At 49.5% G+C, this 22,522-nt stretch overlaps 1 protein-coding gene across 2 annotated transcripts in view; it reads left to right on the forward strand.

The window, feature by feature from the left end:
• The window catches only part of NRBP2 (nuclear receptor binding protein 2), a 136,437-nt gene extending 116,552 nt beyond the window's left edge, over positions 1-19,885 (forward strand). For both annotated transcript variants that reach the window (XM_083145021.1, XM_083145022.1), the window contains exons 17-19: positions 1,988-2,051; positions 12,319-12,374; positions 14,754-19,885. In XM_083145021.1, the coding sequence (XP_083001147.1) occupies positions 1,988-2,051; positions 12,319-12,374; positions 14,754-14,822 (189 nt within the window). In that variant the 3' untranslated portion in view covers positions 14,823-19,885. The remainder of the gene's footprint in view (positions 1-1,987; positions 2,052-12,318; positions 12,375-14,753) is intronic.
• Positions 19,886-22,522: the final 2,637 nt, after the last annotated feature.

Here is a 22,522-nt window from a genome sequence, read left to right on the forward strand (position 1 = left end):
CTGTCCCTGTAACCTGTCCCCTTACCTGGTACCTGTCCCTGTAACCTGTCCCCTTACCTGGTACCTGTCCCTGTAACCTGTCCTCTTACCTGGTACCTGTCCCTTTAACCTGTCCCCTTACCTGGTACCTGTCTTTGTAACCTGTCCCCGTCCCTGTAACCTGTCCCCTTACCTGGTACCTGTCCCCTTACCTGGTACCTGTCCCTGTTACCTGTCCCCTTACCTGGTACCTGTCCCTGTCCCTGTTACCTGTCCCCTTACCTGGTACCTGTCCCTGTAACCTGTCCCTTTACCTGGTACCTGTCCCTGTAACCTGTCCCCTTACCTGGTACCTGTCCCTGTAACCTGTCCCCGTACCTGGCACCTGCCCCTGTATCCTGTCCCCGTACCTGGCACCTGTCCCTGTAATCTCTCCCCGTAACTGGCACCTGTCCCTGTAACCTCTCCCCGTACCTGGCACCTGTCCCTGTAACCTGTCCCCTTACATGGTACCTGTCCCTGTAATCTGTCCCCTTACCTGGTACCTTTCCCTGTAACCTGTCCCCTTACCTGGTACCTGAACCTATAACCTGTCCCCTTACCTGGTACCTGTCCCTGTAACCTGTCCCCTTACCTGGTACCTTTCCCTGTAACCTGTCCCCTTACCTGGTACCTGTCCCTGTAACCTGTCCCCTTACCTGGTACCTGTCCATGTAACCTGTCCCCTTACCTGGTACCTGTCCATGTAACCTGTCCCCTTACCTGGTACCTGTCCCTATAACCTGTCCCGTTACCTGGTACCTGTCCCTGTGACCTGTCCCCTTACCTGGTAACTGTCCCTGTGACCTGTCCCCTTACCTGGTACCTGTCCCTGTATCCTGTCCCCTTACCCGGTACCTGTCCGCTTACCTGGTACCTGTCCCTGTAACCTGTCCCCTTACCTGGTACCTGTCCCTGTAACCTGTCCCCTTACCTGGTACCTGTCCCTGTAACCTGTCCCCTTACCTGGTACCTGTCCCTGTAACCTGTCCCCTTACCTGGTACCTGTCCCTGTAACCTGTTCCCTTACCTGGTACCTGTCCCTGTAACCTGTCCTTTTACCTGGTACCTGTCCCCTTACCTGGTACCTGTCCCTGTAACCTGTCCCCTTACCTGGTACCTGTCCCGTATAACCTGTCCCCTTACCTGGTACCTGTCCCTGTAACCTGCCCCTTACCTGGTACCTGTCCCTGTAACCTGTCCCCTTACCTGGTACCTGTCCCTGTAACCTGTCCCCTTACCTGGTACCTGTCCCTGTAACCTGTCCTCTTACCTGGTACCTGTCCCTTTAACCTGTCCCCTTACCTGGTACTTGTCACTGTAACCTGTCCCCGTCCCTGTAACCTGTCCCCTTACCTGGTACCTGTCCCCTTACCTGGTACCTGTCCCTGTTACCTGTCCCCTTACCTGGTACCTGTCCCTGTTACCTGTCCCCTTACCTGGTACCTGTCCCTGTAACCTGTCCCTTTACCTGGTACCTGTCCCTGTAACCTGTCCCCTTACCTGGTACCTGTCCCTGTAACCTCTCCCCGTAACTGGCACCTGTCCCTGTAACCTCTCCCCGTACCTGGCACCTGTCCCTGTATCCTGTCCCCGTAACTGGCACCTGTCCCTGTAACCTGTCCCCTTACCTGGTACCTTTCCCTGTAACCTGTCCCCTTACCTGGTACCTTTCCCTGTAACCTGTCCCCTTACCTGGTACCTGAACCTATAACCTGTCCCCTTACCTGGTACCTGTCCCTGTAACCTGTCCCCTTACCTGGTACCTGTCCCTGTAACCTGTCCCCGTCCCTGTAACCTGTCCCCTTACCTGGTACCTGTCCCTGGTACCTGTCCCTGTAACCTGTCCCTGTAACCTGTCCCCGTACCTGGCACCTGTCCCTGTAACCTGTCCCCTTACCTGGTACCTGTCCCTATAATGTCACCTTTTCCTCTTACAAGGACAATCATTGTGTTTTCTTTTGCTCAGCTCACGTTGTACCTGAAGATGGAGGACAAGTTACACAGACACCTGAGCTGTGACCTGCTGCCTAGTAAGTGCCCGACAGTAACCAACGGTACATACACCATAGTACAGTAATAACAGGACAGGTTATCTCCCCCTCCAGTGCTCATAACGGGGAATACCGCGTAACACCGACGGTATATACACCATAGTACAGTAATAACAGGACAGGTTATCTCCCCCTCCAGTGCTCATAACGGGGAATACCGAGTAACACCAACTGTATATACACCATAGTACAGTAATAACAGGACAGGTTATCTCCCCCTCCAGTGCACATAATGGGGAGTACTGCGTAACACCGACGGTATATACACCATAGTACAGTAATAACAGGACGGGTTATCTCCCCCTCCAGTGCTCATAACGGGGAATACCGAGTAACACCAACGGTATATACACCATAGTACAGTAATAACAGGACAGGTTATCTCCCCCTCCAGTGCTCATAACGGGGAATACCGAGTAACACCGACAGTATATACACCATAGTACAGTAATAACAGGACAGGTTATCTCCCCCTCCAGTGCTGATAACGGGGAATACCGCGTAACACCGACGGTATATACACCATAGTACAGTAATAACAGGACAGGTTATCTCCCCCTCCAGTGCACATAACAGGGAATACCACGTAACACCGACGGTATATACACCATAGTACAGTAATAACAGGACAGGTTATCTCCCCCTCCAGTGCACATAACAGGGAATACCGCGTAACACCAACGGTATATACACCATAGTACAGTAATAACAGGACAGGTTATCTCCCCCTCCAGTGCTCATAACGGGGAATACCGAGTAACACCAACTGTATATACACCATAGTACAGTAATAACAGGACAGGTTATCTCCCCCTCCAGTGCACATAATGGGGAGTACTGCGTAACACCAACGGTATATACACCATAGTACAGTAATAACAGGACGGGTTATCTCCCCCTCCAGTGCTCATAACAGGGAATACCGAGTAACACCAACGGTATATACACCATAGTACAGTAATAACAGGACAGGTTATCTCCCCCTCCAGTGCTCATAACGGGGAATACCGAGTAACACCGACAGTATATACACCATAGTACAGTAATAACAGGACAGGTTATCTCCCCCTCCAGTGCTGATAACGGGGAATACCGCGTAACACCGACGGTATATACACCATAGTACAGTAATAACAGGACAGGTTATCTCCCCCTCCAGTGCACATAACAGGGAATACCACGTAACACCGACGGTATATACACCATAGTACAGTAATAACAGGACAGGTTATCTCCCCCTCCAGTGCACATAACAGGGAATACCGCGTAACACCAACGGTATATACACCATAGTACAGTAATAACAGGACAGGTTATCTCCCCCTCCAGTGCACATAACGGGGAATACCGAGTAACACCAACGGTATATACACCATAGTACAGTAATAACAGGACAGGTTATCTCCCTCTCCAGTGCACATAACGGGGAATACCGAGTAACATCAACGGTATATACACCATAGTACAGTAATAACAGGACAGGTTATCTCCTGCTCCAGTGCACATAACGGGGAATACCGAGTAACACCGACGGTATATACACCATAGTACAGTAATAACAGGACAGGTTATCTACCCCTCCAGTGCTCATAACAGGGAATACCACATAACACCAACGGTATATACACCATAGTACAGTAATAACAGGACAGGTTATCTCCCCCTCCAGTGCACATAACGGGGAGTACCGCGTAACACCAACGGTATATACACCATAGTACAGTAATAACAGGACCGGTTATCTCCCCCTCCAGTGCTGATAACGGGGAATACCACGTAACACCAACGGTATATACACCATAGTACAGTAATAACAGGACAGGTTATCTCCCCCTCCAGTGCACATAACGGGGAGTACCGCGTAACACCAACGGTATATACACCATAGTACAGTAATAACAGGACCGGTTATCTCCCCCTCCAGTGCTGATAACGGGGAATACCACGTAACACCAACGGTATATACACCATAGTACAGTAATAACAGGACAGGTTATCTCCCCCTCCAGTGCACATAACGGGGAGTACCGCGTAACACCAACGGTATATACACCATAGTACAGTAATAACAGGACCGGTTATCTCCCCCTCCAGTGCTGATAACGGGGAATACCACGTAACACCGACGGTATATACACCATAGTACAGTAATAACAGGACAGGTTATCTCCCCCTCCAGTGCTCATAACGGGGAATACCGCGTAACACCGACGGTATATACACCATAGTACAGTAATAACAGGACAGGTTATCTCCCCCTCCAGTGCTCATAACAGGGAATACCGTGTAACACCAACGGTATATACACCATAGTACAGTAATAACAGGACAGGTTATCTCCCCCTCCAGTGCTCATAACAGGGAATACCACATAACACCAACGGTATATACACCATAGTACAGTAATAACAGGACAGGTTATCTCCCCCTCCAGTGCTCATAACGGGGAATACCGCGTAACACCGACGGTATATACACCATAGTACAGTAATAACAGGACAGGTTATCTCCCCCTCCAGTGCTCATAACGGGGAATACCGCGTAACACCGACGGTATATACACCATAGTACAGTAATAACAGGACAGGTTATCTCCCCCTCCAGTGCACATAACGGGGAATACCACGTAACACCAACGGTGTATACACCATAGTACAGTAATAACAGGACAGGATATCTCCCCCTCCAGTGCTCATAACGGGGAATACCGCGTAACACCGACGGTATATACACCATAGTACATTAATAACAGGACAGGTTATCTCCCCCTCCAGTGATCATAACGGGGAATACCGAGTAACACCGACGGTATATACACCATAGTACAGTAATAACAGGACAGGTTATCTCCCCCTCCAGTGCTCATAACGGGGAATACCGAGTAACACCGACGGTATATACACCATAGTACAGTAATAACAGGACAGGTTATCTCCCCCTCCAGTGCTCATAACGGGGAATACCACATAACACCAACGGTATATACACCATAGTACAGTAATAACAGGACAGGTTATCTCCTGCTCCAGTGCACATAACGGGGAATACCGAGTAACACCGACGGTATATACACCATAGTACAGTAATAACAGGACAGGTTATCTCCCCCTCCAGTGCTCATAACAGGGAATACCACATAACACCAACGGTATATACACCATAGTACAGTAATAACAGGACAGGTTATCTCCCCCTCCAGTGCACATAACGGGGAGTACCGCGTAACACCAACGGTATATACACCATAGTACAGTAATAACAGGACCGGTTATCTCCCCCTCCAGTGCTGATAACGGGGAATACCACGTAACACCAACGGTATATACACCATAGTACAGTAATAACAGGACAGGTTATCTCCCCCTCCAGTGCACATAACGGGGAGTACCGCGTAACACCAACGGTATATACACCATAGTACAGTAATAACAGGACCGGTTATCTCCCCCTCCAGTGCTGATAACGGGGAATACCACGTAACACCAACGGTATATACACCATAGTACAGTAATAACAGGACAGGATATCTCCCCCTCCAGTGCTCATAACGGGGAATACCACGTAACACCAACGGTATATACACCATAGTACAGTAATAACAGGACAGGTTATCTCCCCCTCCAGTGCTCATAACGGGGAATACCGAGTAACACCGACGGTATATACACCATAGTACAGTAATAACAGGACAGGTTATCTCCCCCTCCAGTGCACATAACGGGGAATACCGCGTAACACCGACGGTATATACACCATAGTACAGTAATAACAGGACAGGTTATCTCCCCCTCCAGTGCTCATAACAGGGAATACCACATAACACCAACGGTATATACACCATAGTACAGTAATAACAGGACAGGTTATCTCCCCCTCCAGTGCTCATAACGGGGAATATCGCGTAACACCGACGGTATATACACCATAGTACAGTAATAACAGGACAGGTTATCTCCCCCTCCAGTGCTCATAACAGGGAATACCACATAACACCAACGGTATATACACCATAGTACAGTAATAACAGGACAGGTTATCTCCCCCTCCAGTGCTCATAACGGGGAATACCGAGTAACACCGACGGTATATACACCATAGTACAGTAATAACAGGACAGGTTATCTCCCCCTCCAGTGCTTATAACGGGGAATACCGCGTAACACCGACGGTATATACACCATAGTACAGTAATAACAGGACAGGTTATCTCCCCCTCCAGTGCTCATAACGGGGAATACCGAGTAACACCAACTGTATATACACCATAGTACAGTAATAACAGGACAGGTTATCTCCCCCTCCAGTGCTCATAACAGGGAATACCACATAACACCAACGGTATATACACCATAGTACAGTAATAACAGGACAGGTTATCTCCCCCTCCAGTGCACATAACGGGGAATACCGCGTAACACCAACGGTATATACACCATAGTACAGTAATAACAGGACCGGTTATCTCCCCTCCAGTGCTCATAACGGGGAATACCGAGTAACACCGACGGTATATACACCATAGTACAGTAATAACAGGACAGGTTATCTCCCCCTCCAGTGCACATAACGGGGAATACCGCGTAACACCAACGGTATATACACCATAGTACAATAATAACAGGACAGGTTATCTCCCCCTCCAGTGCTCATAACGGGGAATATCGCGTAACACCGACGGTATATACACCATAGTACAGTAATAACAGGACAGGTTATCTCCCCCTCCAGTGCTCATAACGGGGAATATCGCGTAACACCGACGGTATATACACCATAGTACAGTAATAACAGGACAGGATATCTCCCCCTCCAGTGCTCATAACGGGGAATACCACATAACACCAACGGTATATACACCATAGTACAGTAATAACAGGACAGGTTATCTCCCCCTCCAGTGCTCATAACAGGGAATACCGCGTAACACCAACGGTATATACACCACAGTACAGTAATAACAGGACAGTTTATCTCCCCCTGCAGTGCTCATAACGGGGAATACCGCGTAACACCGACGGTATATACACCATAGTACAGTAATAACAGGACCGGTTATCTCCCCTCCAGTGCACATAACGGGGAATACCGCGTAACACCGACGGTATATACACCATAGTACAGTAATAACAGGACAGGTTATCTCCCCCTGCAGTGCTCATAACGGGGAATACCCCGTAACACCGACGATATATACACCATAGTACAGTAATAACAGGACAGGTTATCTCCCCCTCCAGTGCTCATAACAGGGAATACCACGTAACACCAACGGTATATACACCACAGTACAGTAATAACAGGACAGGTTATCTCCCCCTCCAGTGCACATAACGGGGAATACCACATAACACCAACGGTATATACACCACAGTACAGTAATAACAGGACAGGTTATCTCCCCCTGCAGTGCTCATAACGGGGAATACCCCGTAACACCGACGGTATATACACCATAGTACAGTAATAACAGGACAGGTTATCTCCCCCTGCAGTGCTCATAACAGGGAATACCACGTAAAACCAAGGGTAAATAGACCACAGTACAGTATTAACAGGACAGGTTATCTCTCAATCCAGTGCTGATAACGGGGAATACCGTGTAACACCAACGGTAAATACACCATAGTACAGTATTAACAGGACAGGTTATCTCCCCCTCCAGTGCACATAACAGGGAATACCGAGTAACACCGACGGTATATACACCATAGTACAGTAATAACAGGACAGGTTATCTCCCCCTCCAGTGCTCATAACAGGGAATACCACGTAAAACCAAGGGTAAATAGACCACAGTACAGTAATAACAGGACAGGTTATCTCCCCCTCCAGTGCACATAACGGGGAATACCGCGTAACACCAACGGTATATACACCATAGTACAGTAATAACAGGACGGTTATCTCCCCCTCCAGTGCTCATAACGGGGAATACCGAGTAACACCAACTGTATATACACCATAGTACAGTAATAACAGGACAGGTTATCTCCCCCTCCAGTGCTCATAACGGGGAATACCACATAACACCAACGGTATATACACCATAGTACAGTAATAACAGGACAGGTTATCTCCTGCTCCAGTGCACATAACGGGGAATACCGAGTAACACCGACGGTATATACACCATAGTACAGTAATAACAGGACAGGTTATCTCCCCCTCCAGTGCTCATAACAGGGAATACCACATAACACCAACGGTATATACACCATAGTACAGTAATAACAGGACAGGTTATCTCCCCCTCCAGTGCACATAACGGGGAGTACCGCGTAACACCAACGGTATATACACCATAGTACAGTAATAACAGGACCGGTTATCTCCCCCTCCAGTGCTGATAACGGGGAATACCACGTAACACCAACGGTATATACACCATAGTACAGTAATAACAGGACAGGTTATCTCCCCCTCCAGTGCACATAACGGGGAGTACCGCGTAACACCAACGGTATATACACCATAGTACAGTAATAACAGGACCGGTTATCTCCCCCTCCAGTGCTGATAACGGGGAATACCACGTAACACCAACGGTATATACACCATAGTACAGTAATAACAGGACAGGATATCTCCCCCTCCAGTGCTCATAACGGGGAATACCACGTAACACCAACGGTATATACACCATAGTACAGTAATAACAGGACAGGTTATCTCCCCCTCCAGTGCTCATAACGGGGAATACCGAGTAACACCGACGGTATATACACCATAGTACAGTAATAACAGGACAGGTTATCTCCCCCTCCAGTGCACATAACGGGGAATACCGCGTAACACCGACGGTATATACACCATAGTACAGTAATAACAGGACAGGTTATCTCCCCCTCCAGTGCTCATAACAGGGAATACCACATAACACCAACGGTATATACACCATAGTACAGTAATAACAGGACAGGTTATCTCCCCCTCCAGTGCTCATAACGGGGAATATCGCGTAACACCGACGGTATATACACCATAGTACAGTAATAACAGGACAGGTTATCTCCCCCTCCAGTGCTCATAACAGGGAATACCACATAACACCAACGGTATATACACCATAGTACAGTAATAACAGGACAGGTTATCTCCCCCTCCAGTGCTCATAACGGGGAATACCGAGTAACACCGACGGTATATACACCATAGTACAGTAATAACAGGACAGGTTATCTCCCCCTCCAGTGCTTATAACGGGGAATACCGCGTAACACCGACGGTATATACACCATAGTACAGTAATAACAGGACAGGTTATCTCCCCCTCCAGTGCTCATAACGGGGAATACCGAGTAACACCAACTGTATATACACCATAGTACAGTAATAACAGGACAGGTTATCTCCCCCTCCAGTGCTCATAACAGGGAATACCACATAACACCAACGGTATATACACCATAGTACAGTAATAACAGGACAGGTTATCTCCCCCTCCAGTGCACATAACGGGGAATACCGCGTAACACCAACGGTATATACACCATAGTACAGTAATAACAGGACCGGTTATCTCCCCTCCAGTGCTCATAACGGGGAATACCGAGTAACACCGACGGTATATACACCATAGTACAGTAATAACAGGACAGGTTATCTCCCCCTCCAGTGCACATAACGGGGAATACCGCGTAACACCAACGGTATATACACCATAGTACAATAATAACAGGACAGGTTATCTCCCCCTCCAGTGCTCATAACGGGGAATATCGCGTAACACCGACGGTATATACACCATAGTACAGTAATAACAGGACAGGTTATCTCCCCCTCCAGTGCTCATAACGGGGAATATCGCGTAACACCGACGGTATATACACCATAGTACAGTAATAACAGGACAGGATATCTCCCCCTCCAGTGCTCATAACGGGGAATACCACATAACACCAACGGTATATACACCATAGTACAGTAATAACAGGACAGGTTATCTCCCCCTCCAGTGCTCATAACAGGGAATACCGCGTAACACCAACGGTATATACACCACAGTACAGTAATAACAGGACAGGTTATCTCCCCCTGCAGTGCTCATAACGGGGAATACCGCGTAACACCGACGGTATATACACCATAGTACAGTAATAACAGGACCGGTTATCTCCCCTCCAGTGCACATAACGGGGAATACCGCGTAACACCGACGGTATATACACCATAGTACAGTAATAACAGGACAGGTTATCTCCCCCTGCAGTGCTCATAACGGGGAATACCCCGTAACACCGACGATATATACACCATAGTACAGTAATAACAGGACAGGTTATCTCCCCCTCCAGTGCTCATAACAGGGAATACCACGTAACACCAACGGTATATACACCACAGTACAGTAATAACAGGACAGGTTATCTCCCCCTGCAGTGCTCATAACGGGGAATACCCCGTAACACCGACGGTATATACACCATAGTACAGTAATAACAGGACAGGTTATCTCCCCCTCCAGTGCTCATAACAGGGAATACCACGTAAAACCAAGGGTAAATAGACCACAGTACAGTATTAACAGGACAGGTTATCTCTCAATCCAGTGCTGATAACGGGGAATACCGTGTAACACCAACGGTAAATACACCATAGTACAGTATTAACAGGACAGGTTATCTCCCCCTCCAGTGCTTATATAGGGGAATACCCCGTAACACCAACGGTATATACACCATAGTACAGTAATAACAGGACAGGTTATCTCCCCCTCCAGTGCACATAACGGGGAATACCGCGTAACACCAACGGTATATACACCATAGTACAGTAATAACAGGACACACACTGGGGGGGGAGGGGCAGGTGACCTCCTCTCTATAGCCAATGCTGTTACGTTACACACACTGGGGGTGGGGGGCAGGTGACCCGCTCACTATAGCCAATGCTGTTACGTTACACACACTGGGGGGAGGGGGTCAGGTGACCCCACTCTCTATAGCCGATGCTGTTACGTTACACACACTGGGGGGGCAGGTGACCCCCTCTCTATAGCCGATGCTGTTACGTTACACACACTAGGGGGGGCAGGTGATCCGCTCTCTATAGCCGATGCTGTTACGTTACACACACTGGGGGGGGGGGGAGCAGGTGACCCCCTCTCTGTAACTGATGCTGTTACGTTACACACACTGGGGGGGGGGGGCGGGGGGGAGCAGGTTACCCGTTCTCTATAGCCGATGCTGTTACGTTACACACACTGGGGGGGGGGGGGGGGGTGGAGGTTACCCCGCTCTCTATAGCCAATGCTGTTACGTTACACACAGTGTGGGGGGGAGGTGACCCCGCTCTCTGTAGCCGATGCTGTTACGTTACACACACTGGGGGGGGGGGGGCAGGTGACCTCCTCTCTATAGCCGATGCTGTTATGTTACACACTGGGGGGGGGGGAGGGGGCAGGTGACCCCGCTCTCTGTGGCCGATGCTGTTACGTTACACACACTGGGGGGGGGGGGGGGGGGCAGGTGACCCCGCTCTCTATAGCTGATGCTGTTATGTTACACACATGGCAGGTGACCTCCTCTCTATAGCCGATGCTGTTACGTTACACACACTGGGGGGGCAGGTGACCTCCTCTCTATAGCCGATGCTGTTCCGTTACACACACTGGGGGGGGGGGGGGGGCAGGTGACCCCCTCTCTATAGCCGATGCTGTTACGTTACACACACTGGGGGGGGAGGCAGGTGACCCCCTCTCTGTAGCCGATGCTGTTACGTTACACACACTGGAGGGGCAGGTGACCCCCTCTCTGTAGCCGATGCTGTTACGTTACACACACTGGGGGGGGGGGGGGGGGAGGGGCAGATGACCCCCTCTCTGAAGCTGATGCTGTTATGTTACACACACGGGGGGGGGGGAGGTAACCCGCCCTCTATAGCCGATGCTGTTACGTTACACACACTGGGGGGGAGGGGGGCAGGTGACCCCGCTCTCTATAGCCGATGCTGTTATGTTACACACAGTGTGTGTGTGTGGGGGGGGCAGGTGACCCCGCTCTCTGTAGCTGATGCTGTTACGTTACACACACTGGGTGGGGGGCAGGTGACCCCTCTCTCTATAGCTGATGCTGTTATGTTACACACACTGGGAGGGAGGCAGGTGACCCCGCTCTCTATAGCTAATGCTGTTATGTCACACACACTGGGGGGGGGGGGCAGGTGACCCCGCTCTCTGCAGCCGATGCTGTTAGTAGTTAGTTGTAGACTGTGCTGGGAACTGAATGATCCTCTTACTTTTCTGCAGGTGAGAGTTCTCAGACGCTTGCCTCCGAGCTAGTGCATTACGGCTTCATCAGCGAGGTGAGTATTCTCTGACGGATCCCTTATGTTTCTGCCGGGTACCAGAATCTACACTGGGTCATTGCCACGGCCTCCTCATCACCCACTTCGGGCTCCTCAGATGGCGTCACACAGCCCAGCTCTTGTGTCCCCATGAATGGTTATAACAAGGTACAGGTGGGAGACAGTCTTCACAGGAAGAGGAGCAACGGAACACGAGGACATGCACTGACACTAGAGGGAGGAAGGTACAGGTGGGAGACATTCTTCACAGGAAGAGGAGCAGCAGAACACGAGGACATGCACTGACACTAGGGGGAGGAAGGTACAGGTGGGAGACATTCTTCACAGGAAGAGGAGCAGCAGAACACGAGGACATGCACTGACACTAGGGGGAGGAAGGTACAGGTGGGAGACATTAGTCACAGGAAGAGGAGCAGCAGAACACGAGGACATGCACTGACACTGGGGGAGGAAGGTACAGGTGGGAGACATTAGTCACAGGAAGAGGAGCAGCAGAACACAAGGACATGCACTGACACTAGAGGGAGGAAGGTACAGGTGGGAGACATTAGTCACAGGAAGAGGAGCAGCAGAACACGAGGACATGCACTGACACGGGGGGGAGGAAGGTACAGGTGGGAGACATTCGTCACAGGAAGAGGAGCAGCAGAACATGAGGACATGCACTGACACTAGAGGGGGGAAGGTACAGGTGGGAGACATTCTTCACAGGAAGAGGAGCAGCAGAACACGAGGACATGCACTGACACTAGAGGGAGGAAGGTACAGGTGGGAGACATTAGTCACAGGAAGAGGAGCAGCAGAACACGAGGACATGTACTGACACTAGAGGGAGGAAGGTACAGGTGGGAGACATTCTTCACAGGAAGAGGAGCAGCAGAACACGAGGACATGCACTGACACTGGGGGGAGGAAGGTACAGGTGGGAGACATTAGTCACAGGAAGAGGAGCAGCAGAACAGGAGGACCTGCACTGACACTAGGGGGAGGAAGGTACAGGTGGGAGACATTCTTCACAGGAAGAGGAGCAGCATAACACGAGGACATGCACTGACACTGGGGGGAGGAAGGTACAGGTGGGAGACATTCGTCACAGGAAGAGGAGCAGCAGAACACGAGGACATGCACTGACACTAGAGGGAGGAAGGTACAGGTGGGAGACATTAGTCACAGGAAGAGGAGCAGCAGAACACGAGGACATGCACTGACACTGGGGGGAGGAAGGTACAGGTGGGAGACATTCTTCACAGGAAGAGGAGCAGCAGAACACGAGGACATGCACTGACACTAGAGGGAGGAAGGTACAGGTGGGAGACATTCTTCACAGGAAGAGGAGCAGCAGAACACGAGGACATGCACTGACACTAGGGGGAGGAAGGTACAGGTGGGAGACATTAGTCACAGGAAGAGGAGCAGCAGAACACAAGGACATGCACTGACACTGGGGGAGGAAGGTACAGGTGGGAGACATTAGTCACAGGAAGAGGAGCAGCAGAACACGAGGACATGCACTGACACTGGGGGAGGAAGGTACAGGTGGGAGACATTAGTCACAGGAAGAGGAGCAGCAGAACACAAGGACATGCACTGACACTAAAGGGAGGAAGGTACAGGTGGGAGACATTAGTCACAGGAAGAGGAGCAGCAGAACACGAGGACATGCACTGACACGGGGGGGAGGAAGGTACAGGTGGGAGACATTCGTCACAGTAAGAGGAGCAGCAGAACACAAGGACATGCACTGACACTAGAGGGGGGAAGGTACAGGTGGGAGACATTCTTCACAGGAAGAGGAGCAGCAGAACACGAGGACATGCACTGACACTAGAGGGAGGAAGGTACAGGTGGGAGACATTAGTCACAGGAAGAGGAGCAGCAGAACACGAGGACATGTACTGACACTAGAGGGAGGAAGGTACAGGTGGGAGACATTCGTCACAGAAAGAGGAGCAGCAGAACACGAGGACATGCACTGACACTAGAGGGAGGAAGGTACAGGTGGGAGACATTAGTCACAGGAAGAGGAGCAGCAGAACACGAGGACATGCACTGACACTAGGGGGAGAAAGATTCAGGGGAAATGTGAGGAAGAATTACTTCACAGAAAGAGTAGTAGATAAGTGGAATAGCCTCCCATCAGAGGTGGTAGACGCAAATACAGTAGTACAATGTAAACATGCTTGGGATAGGCATAGTGATATCCTTACACAGAAATAAGGATCAAATATGGTTTGAGGTAACCTGTTTATAAAAGGACAGACTAGATGGGCGAAGTGGTTCTTATCTGCCATCACATCCTATGTTTCTATGTACATTCTTTTACATCATAAAGTTCTAGGGCTGACTTTAATGGTGTTCCATCTTTGTTTTCGCCAGGATGACTGCCAGAAGATGTCCAACTTCCTGGAGGATGCCCTACACACACAGCGCCACCCCATCAACTGATGTGGCGGAGGCACCAGTTAGATGTCAGACTAAGGCAGCGGGGGGCGCTTGTGAGTGGGACAGGCCTGGAATGTCCCAGGGCCAAAGTTGTCATGTGCAAGGATGCATCTGAGAGGAGGAGGCTAGTCCTGAATCCAGCCTGGAGGAGCTCCTGCAGATAGGACTGTGGCTTAGGAGAATCCCTGGCTTCAGCAGTCAGGAAACAGTCTGCACTGAAGGAGTAACCTCCTTCCTGACCACGTTGTGTCACACGTCCATTGGCAATCCCAGGGACTAATTGTGCAATCTCTCGGTACACAGTCCGGGCTTACCAAACCCACAAATATCCTTGTGTGTCCTACTAAACTGACTGTCCAGAACTCACTGCTGGAGAATACTTATATCTGCAATAATGAAGACTGAGATGCTCTAGGGTGAGCTTCAGGATTGGTGGTAGATTTAACTATGGTGCTAATTGCAAAGTTGAGTCCTTCTGTGGCAATTGCGTTGCGTCCCAGTCTTATGTGTCAACGTAGATTACATATACTAAAATGCAGGTCCATCAAAAAAGAAATCCTAGAGAAACTGGGTGTAGAGGAGCGATGACATTGCAACAATGAGCATGAACGATGTATTGTAAATTGATGTGGAACACTTAGCAACAGGGTGAAGATTAAAGGTGTCGATAAAACACTAAGCGGGGGTGCAGTACTTTAAGGATGGTGGTGTTGGTGTAACTGAGAAGGAAAGCTGAGGATCAAAGGTCATTGTGAATCTCTGAGCAGGAGGGCATGAAGTAAGGGCAGTGGTGAACCATGAGCAGGAGGGCATGGAGTAAGGGCATTGGTGAACTCTGAGCAGGAGGGCATGGAGTAAGGGCAGTGGTGAACTCTGAGCAGGAGGGCATGGAGTAAGGGCAGTGGTGAACTCTGAGCAGGAGGGCATGGAGTAAGGGCAGTGGTGAATCTCTGAGCAGGAGGGCATGAAGTAAGAGCAGTGGTGAACTCTGAGTAGGAGGGTATGGAGTAAGGGGTGTAGTGGAACTCTGAGCAGGAGGGCATGGAGTAAGGGCCGTGGTGGGATTGAGCAGAAGGCATGTGGAGTAAGGGTCGTGGTGGAACTCTGAGCCTGACGAATCTGGAGTAAGGGTTGAGTTGGATCTCTGAGCAGGAGGGCATGGAGTAAGGGGTGTAGTGGAACTCTGAGCATGAGGGATGTAGAGTAAGGGCAGTGGTGAACTCTGAGCAGGAGGGATGCGGAGTAAGGGGAGTAGTGGAACTCTGAGCAGGAGGGATGTGGAGTAAGGGGAGTAGTGGAACTCTGAGCAGGAGGGATGTGGAATAAGGGGAGTAGTGGAACTCTGAGCAGGAGGGATGTGGAATAAGGGGAGTAGTGGAACTCTGAGCAGGAGGGATGTGGAGTATGGGTGGTTGTCAGGAGCATAACCAGAACTTTGCAGGCCCCATAGAAACATATTGAAGGGAACCCTGTTCCAATGCTTATTGAGAGACACCTCTTCAGGGCAGTTATTAATTATTAATATTAGTAGTGCCCTAGTTCATGTTATGCCCCATAGTAGTGCCCCAGTTCATGTTATGCCCCATAGTAGTGCCCCAGTTCATGTTATGCCCCATAGTAGTGCCCCAGTTCATGTTATGCCCCATAGTAGTGCCCCAGTTCATGTTATGCCCCATAGTAGTGCCCTAGTTCATGTTATGCCCCATAGTAGTGCCCCAGTTCATGTTATGCCCCATAGTAGTGCCCTAGTTCATGTTATGCCCCATAGTAGTGCCCCAGTTCATGTTATGCTCCATAGTAGTGCCCTAGTTCATGTTATGCCCCATAGTAGTTCCCCAGTTCATGTTATGCCCCATAGTAGTGCCCCAGTTCATGTTATGCCCCATAGTAGTGCCCTAGTTCATGTTATGCCCCATAGTAGTGCCCTTGTTCATGTTATGCCCCATAGTAGTGCTCTAGTTCATGTTATGCCCCATAGTAGTGCCCTAGTTCATGTTATGCTACATTGTAGGGCTGCCAGTACTCATTATGCTACACAGTAACCCCAAATCACATTATGGCATACCATGTCCATGGTTCATATTATGTCATTCTGTAGTGCCCTAGTTTATTGTATGCCACACTATAGTGCCTCCATTTCATATTGTGCCACATTAAAGTGCCTCAGTCTTTACTATGTAACTTTATAGTGCCCTCAACATTACAATGAGTAGATGAGACCATGACACATTACAGTGGCCTCCAGCTCATATTGTGCCACATTACAGTGCCCTCCAGCTCATATTGTGCCACATTACAGTGGCCTCCAGCTCATATTGTGCCACATTACAGTGGCCTCCAGCTCATATTGTGCCACATTACAGTGGCCTCCAGCTCATATTGTGCCACATTACAGTGCCCTGCAGCTCATATTGTGCCACATTACAGTGCCCTCCAGCTCATATTGTGCCACATTACAGTGGCCTCCTGCTCATATTGTGCCACATTACAGTGCCCTCCAGTTCATATTGTGCCACATTACAGTGCCCTCCAGTTCATATTGTGCCCCATTACAGTGGCCTTCAGCTCATACTGTGCCACATTACGGTGCCCTCCAGCTCATATTGTGCCACATTCCGATGGCCTCCAGTTCATTTTGTGCCACATTACAGTGCCCTCCAGCTCATATTGTGCCACATTACGGTGCCCTCCAGTTTATATTGTGCCATATTAAAGTGCCTTAGTCCTTACTATGTAACTTTATAGTGCCCTCAACATTACAATGAGTAGATGAGATGACACATTAAAGTGGCCTCCAGCTCATACTATGCCACGTTACAGTGGCCTCCAGCTCATACTATGCCACATTACAGTGGCCTTCAGCTCATACTGTGCCACGTTACAGTGGCCTCCAGCTCATATTGTGCCACATTACAGTGGCCTTCAGCTCATACTGTGCCACATTACAGTGGCCTCCAGCTCATACTATGCCACATTGCAGTGGCCTCCAGCTCATACTATGCCACATTGCAGTGGCCTCCAGCTCATATTGTGCCAGATTACAGTGGCCTCCAGCTCATACTATGCCACATTGCAGTGGCCCCTTACCATTCTAACAACCACTACACACTCCTCTCACTGCCAATGTAATATCACACAGACCAGGCCGGGCGAAGGATCAGACCCAGCTGCTTTGCAGGAAAATCTGGGAAATTGGTATGCAACTTTATAATCTGTGTCCAGGCCTCCTAAGCCTCTAGGCCCCATAGCAATGCCTCTCCCCCCTTGCACCCACTGTTGTTACGCCCAGAAGGTGGGGTGAAGTGAAAGGCGGCTGGTGGAACAGTGAGAACAATTAGTAGACAGTGAGGGAGCGACCAGCGGCATTGTGGGTACCCGGGAACAGAGGCTCATAGTGCCATGTGCTGCTCTCTGCCAACAGCTTTGTGCTTTGTGTGATTGTGAGAAATGTAAACATCCAGCACCGGACATACGAGACTGTGAATGCTCTTTTGTACATGACCTGCCCGTACCGCACACACCTCTGTTCTACCAGTACACGCACACACTGGTCACGTATGTAGGCAGCTTCATGGTCTGCAGCTCTGTGTCACATGGAACATGTATCTGTATGTAGGACCCATCACATCCCTGCACATTGATGATCAGAGCTTTTGGGGCGGAGGTGAATGATCCGAATAACAGTCATCTTCCATTTCCGAAACCTATACACACATGAATCTACTGCTGGGTCACCACAGACTCCACCCATGATTGGTCCCGCCCTCAACTCCGGTCAGCCCCACCCTCTTTTCTGTTATGCTCCTCACAGCCGCCACCATGCTCTGCGTTGTGATTCCGGCATGTTGGGCAGAGTTCATGTCTGTGCGCAATGGCCGATTATCACGCAACAGAGAGATTATCGGCAAATTGCGCATGTGCTGTGATCTCAATGTGCGTGTCTGGTGCTGCTACGATCCCGCTCCCACTGAGAATCTGAATGACAGGAAGCGCCCGAGTACAAGGGAAGGGTTGGGAAAACGCAGATGTGTCATATTATATATATTAAAGCCTGCGTTTGCTCACACATTTGTTGCCATGGAAGCTATGAAACATACATGTGTATATATATATATTTCTTACCAGCATCATTTCTCACCCGTGGACTGTCCACTGTCCGTGCTGCCTACTTGCCTGGGACCATTCTGTTGCTGTTGGTGAAGTTCCTTCCTGCCCATGATTACAGAAGATTATGAGCTTAATGGCCTTGTTCCTAGTGGCCTCCATCACTGGTGCCCTCCGTATTTCTTGGTGATACCCTTCTTGACCAATCTAAGAACAGCTTCTACTCTAGAAGATGAGGGTTGTTCTCAGATCCCATCTGCCATGGACTAAGGCCTTGTCCCAATCCCCTCTCCTATGTTCCTTGGCTATCTGTAAGGATGATATTGTTGCAGTATATAGTGGGGATGGGGGGGGGGGGGGTCCGAGAGTTGGGTAAGTGCTGAGGGTCCATATTACCATGTCTACACCTGAGATCCACTGAAGAAGCTCTTCTCTGCCACTGGTTTCCACCTGCATTTGTTATTCCCCAGAGACAAATAATTCTAGCACTCACCCTCAGAGCCCACGTCTTGCCTTCCTGTGACCTTATCACCACTTACTCTCCCTTAGATCTCTCTATAACCTCTGTCTCGCTTCCTCTGTAACGGCTGCCTTCAAAACTTCTCCCCTGATGAAACCAGCTACCCCAACTGTCCAAAATCCTCCACCAACCTTCAATGTATCAAGAGCTTTCTTAAAACCCACCTCTTCACTGAAGCCAATCTTTCTCCCACCTATTACTACACCCTCTGGTCACCACTAGCTACCAGTCCTTCCCACTAGCTCCTATTGTTTCCACATTGCCCTCATCCCCGGACAGAACTTCCTCTGCCTTCGTGCTCCTGTATCAGCCAACCTTATATGCCTGTGCTATGTTTTTGTTTTTAATGTGATATTTGCTTTATGTGTAATTTGTTATATTGATTGTTTGGAGATGCAGACTTTTGTGGCTCCTTATAAATAAACAGTGATGGAAACCTTCACCCCATCGCAAGCTATCATCTCTGACTCCTTACAGGTGACACCGTACCTCTGGGCTACCTGGCCAGTAGTGGCTGATGCTATTATTCTGTCGGTTCTGTCATCCTTCACCAATCATCCTATAGTCACTGATGTAGTCTACAGATGGAAAGTGCCACAGTCCTACTCACTTCTGCTGCTGGCCCCCTCAACCCATCCAGGAGTCCTAGCTTTACGGTGCTAGGGCTTCAACACTTGGAGGAAGTTAGGTAACAGCATCTCTTAGCCCCTTGCCCCTCATGGTGTACAGTAGATCCCAGAATCTGGAAAGACCTTCTTGATCTGGGGTCTTGAGACTTAGCACTACTATCCAATACCTGTAGCTTCACCAGGAACATCTCTCAATCTTGTGGATGCGACAATCTCTGCGGACGGGGAATGAGCTTTTGATGTAGTGCTCCTAAACCTTGCTCTGGGCCATAGGTTCCTCCATAATTGTCATGGTTCAGTTTCTTCTGCAATGAGTGAAGGAGGCGAGTGTCTTTGACTTTGAGGTCAATCAGCCTTTGCGGCCTCCTGGATTCAGCACCTTGTGTCATCTCAGACAGCAGTCTCTCCAATCATTGTTCATGTGCATAGGACCTCCAGATATTGGAATAGCCAAAGTCTAACCCTCCTCCTGGTCTCCAGCTGAAAGCTAGGTCTTCTCCTTCTCCCTCACCCCCCTCCTCCATCCAATCTGTAAGAAAATGGTCCTGCTAAAAAAAAAAAAGATACATATACTGTAGCTACTGTGCATGTCCAATTACCCGTTACCCCAGGGGATGGTGGGATATGTAGTTTGTTCACAGTATCCAATTCATGAATACTGTGTAAGGTCTGCCAGGGCTGCCTAATATCACACAACACACAGAGAACACGTTTCAGATGGCTCATCCTCTGGGACTGTACACAATCCTATATATAGTGAGAGCTGGGTATCCTGTCCGACCCATGCTGGGGGACATCTGAGGCCAGTTAGAGGGGGCGATGCTCAGGAAAGATAAAGAATACACAGATCGGCCTAGCACAGGAAGTAGCAGGAAACCAATGTTGTTATTTCAGTCGAATATGACGTTTTTGATGGTTTACATTACTTGGCTATTTCTGTAATAATACCGGGACATTCTCAGACCTTTCATCATACAGAAGTTATTTCATTCTTTATTCTCTCCAGCACAATAAAAGTCTCTTTATTTTAAATTCATACCATTTTTCTGGCAAAGCTGCAGCATGTTGCATGCCGTTAAATGGGCAATGCATTTTTCAGTGGGCACAAACTAACCATAGAGTATGCTGAGCTCACGTGAGTGGGTTGATCCCTTTGGAATGCATTGTCCGTTGAAACGGAGGGAAACCTTCATCACATCCTCGGTTTCCAATCTGGAGAGTGCCCGGGAGATGTTCCTGGTAATATTAAAAGTCCCCACTTGGTGGATGCCCGGTGCTGTACGCAGATTTGGGAGATGGCAGGTGGTAGCTGGAGGTCCATCCCCTAGGTATATTCCAACCATAGTAGTACCAGCTGGAAATGATCTGGCTACTTGACCTGAGGTTCTGAATGGCTTGAGGTCACCTGATTTGCCACCCTTGCTTCACCTCTAGTTACTATCCGGGACTGAATTAACCGTTTGACTGCTCTGGGGGTGTGATACGCCACGCCAGTGAGTCAGATGCTGAGCCGGTGGAGGCCTCGCGAGCAGTTCCATCTCCCTGCGCTATGGGCAACAGATAGGTGGCAGTCAGAGCCCGATGCATTTATAGGCATGGCCGGGCATTCTGCTTGGTGGGATGGGTGCAAGGTGCGATGTGATAGGTGGATGTTGGGAGCCTCTTACATGCCTTCAGACTGTCTAAATTTTGAAAGGACAATCCCGTTTTTCAGGCACTGTCCTGCCATCCCACCCTCTGGCTGCAGTGTCTCGCAGGTGGGGGTGGAAGCCGTTAGGCCCCTCTCACTGACAAATAATTCTACACTGTGTGGCTGGAATACACTATAGAATCACATATAGAATATAGGCATGCTGTATATCATTTCATCAGCAGAAGCTGCTTGTGCACCCAGTTAGCATCCTGTCATTTATACGATGCATGTACCAGGGAGAAAATGAAAACATGACATGTAGAGCACATGAGCTATTTTGACAGATCAAAGTATATTTCCTATTTCCGTGTTACACGTGTGCAGTAAGATTATAAGTCACCCCGAGGAACCGGCTGTAACTATGTCTGACTTTATAGAGCTGTTTTGTGTTCCCGCTCCCGTTATTTCCTGGCCTGCAGCTGTTACACTATGAGGTGATTCTGACTGACTCGCTGACCAGTGAGCCATCTGCCCGCTCACAAATGGCCACCCCCTGTAGCGGCCCGCACATCCCCGCCGCTCAGCGGACAGGGCCAGAATCATTCCATGGTCACCAACCATCAATTTTTTTTTACCTTTTTCGCAAATCTAAGTCGGTCTTGCGGCACCCGGGTCCAGGGCGGACGGTTGACCTATCAGCCGCATGCTCCAGGAAGGCAGGTGTCTGCCTGTGTTCACACGGGGACACCCAGGAAACGCATGCGAATGCCCCCTGCCCACTTCCATACCTGCCAACCCCCTCCCCGTGCGAGCACCA

Source organism: Crinia signifera, chromosome 5, assembly GCF_055691185.1.
Source record: "Crinia signifera chromosome 5, ASM5569118v1, whole genome shotgun sequence".
NCBI lineage: Eukaryota > Metazoa > Chordata > Amphibia > Anura > Myobatrachidae > Crinia > Crinia signifera.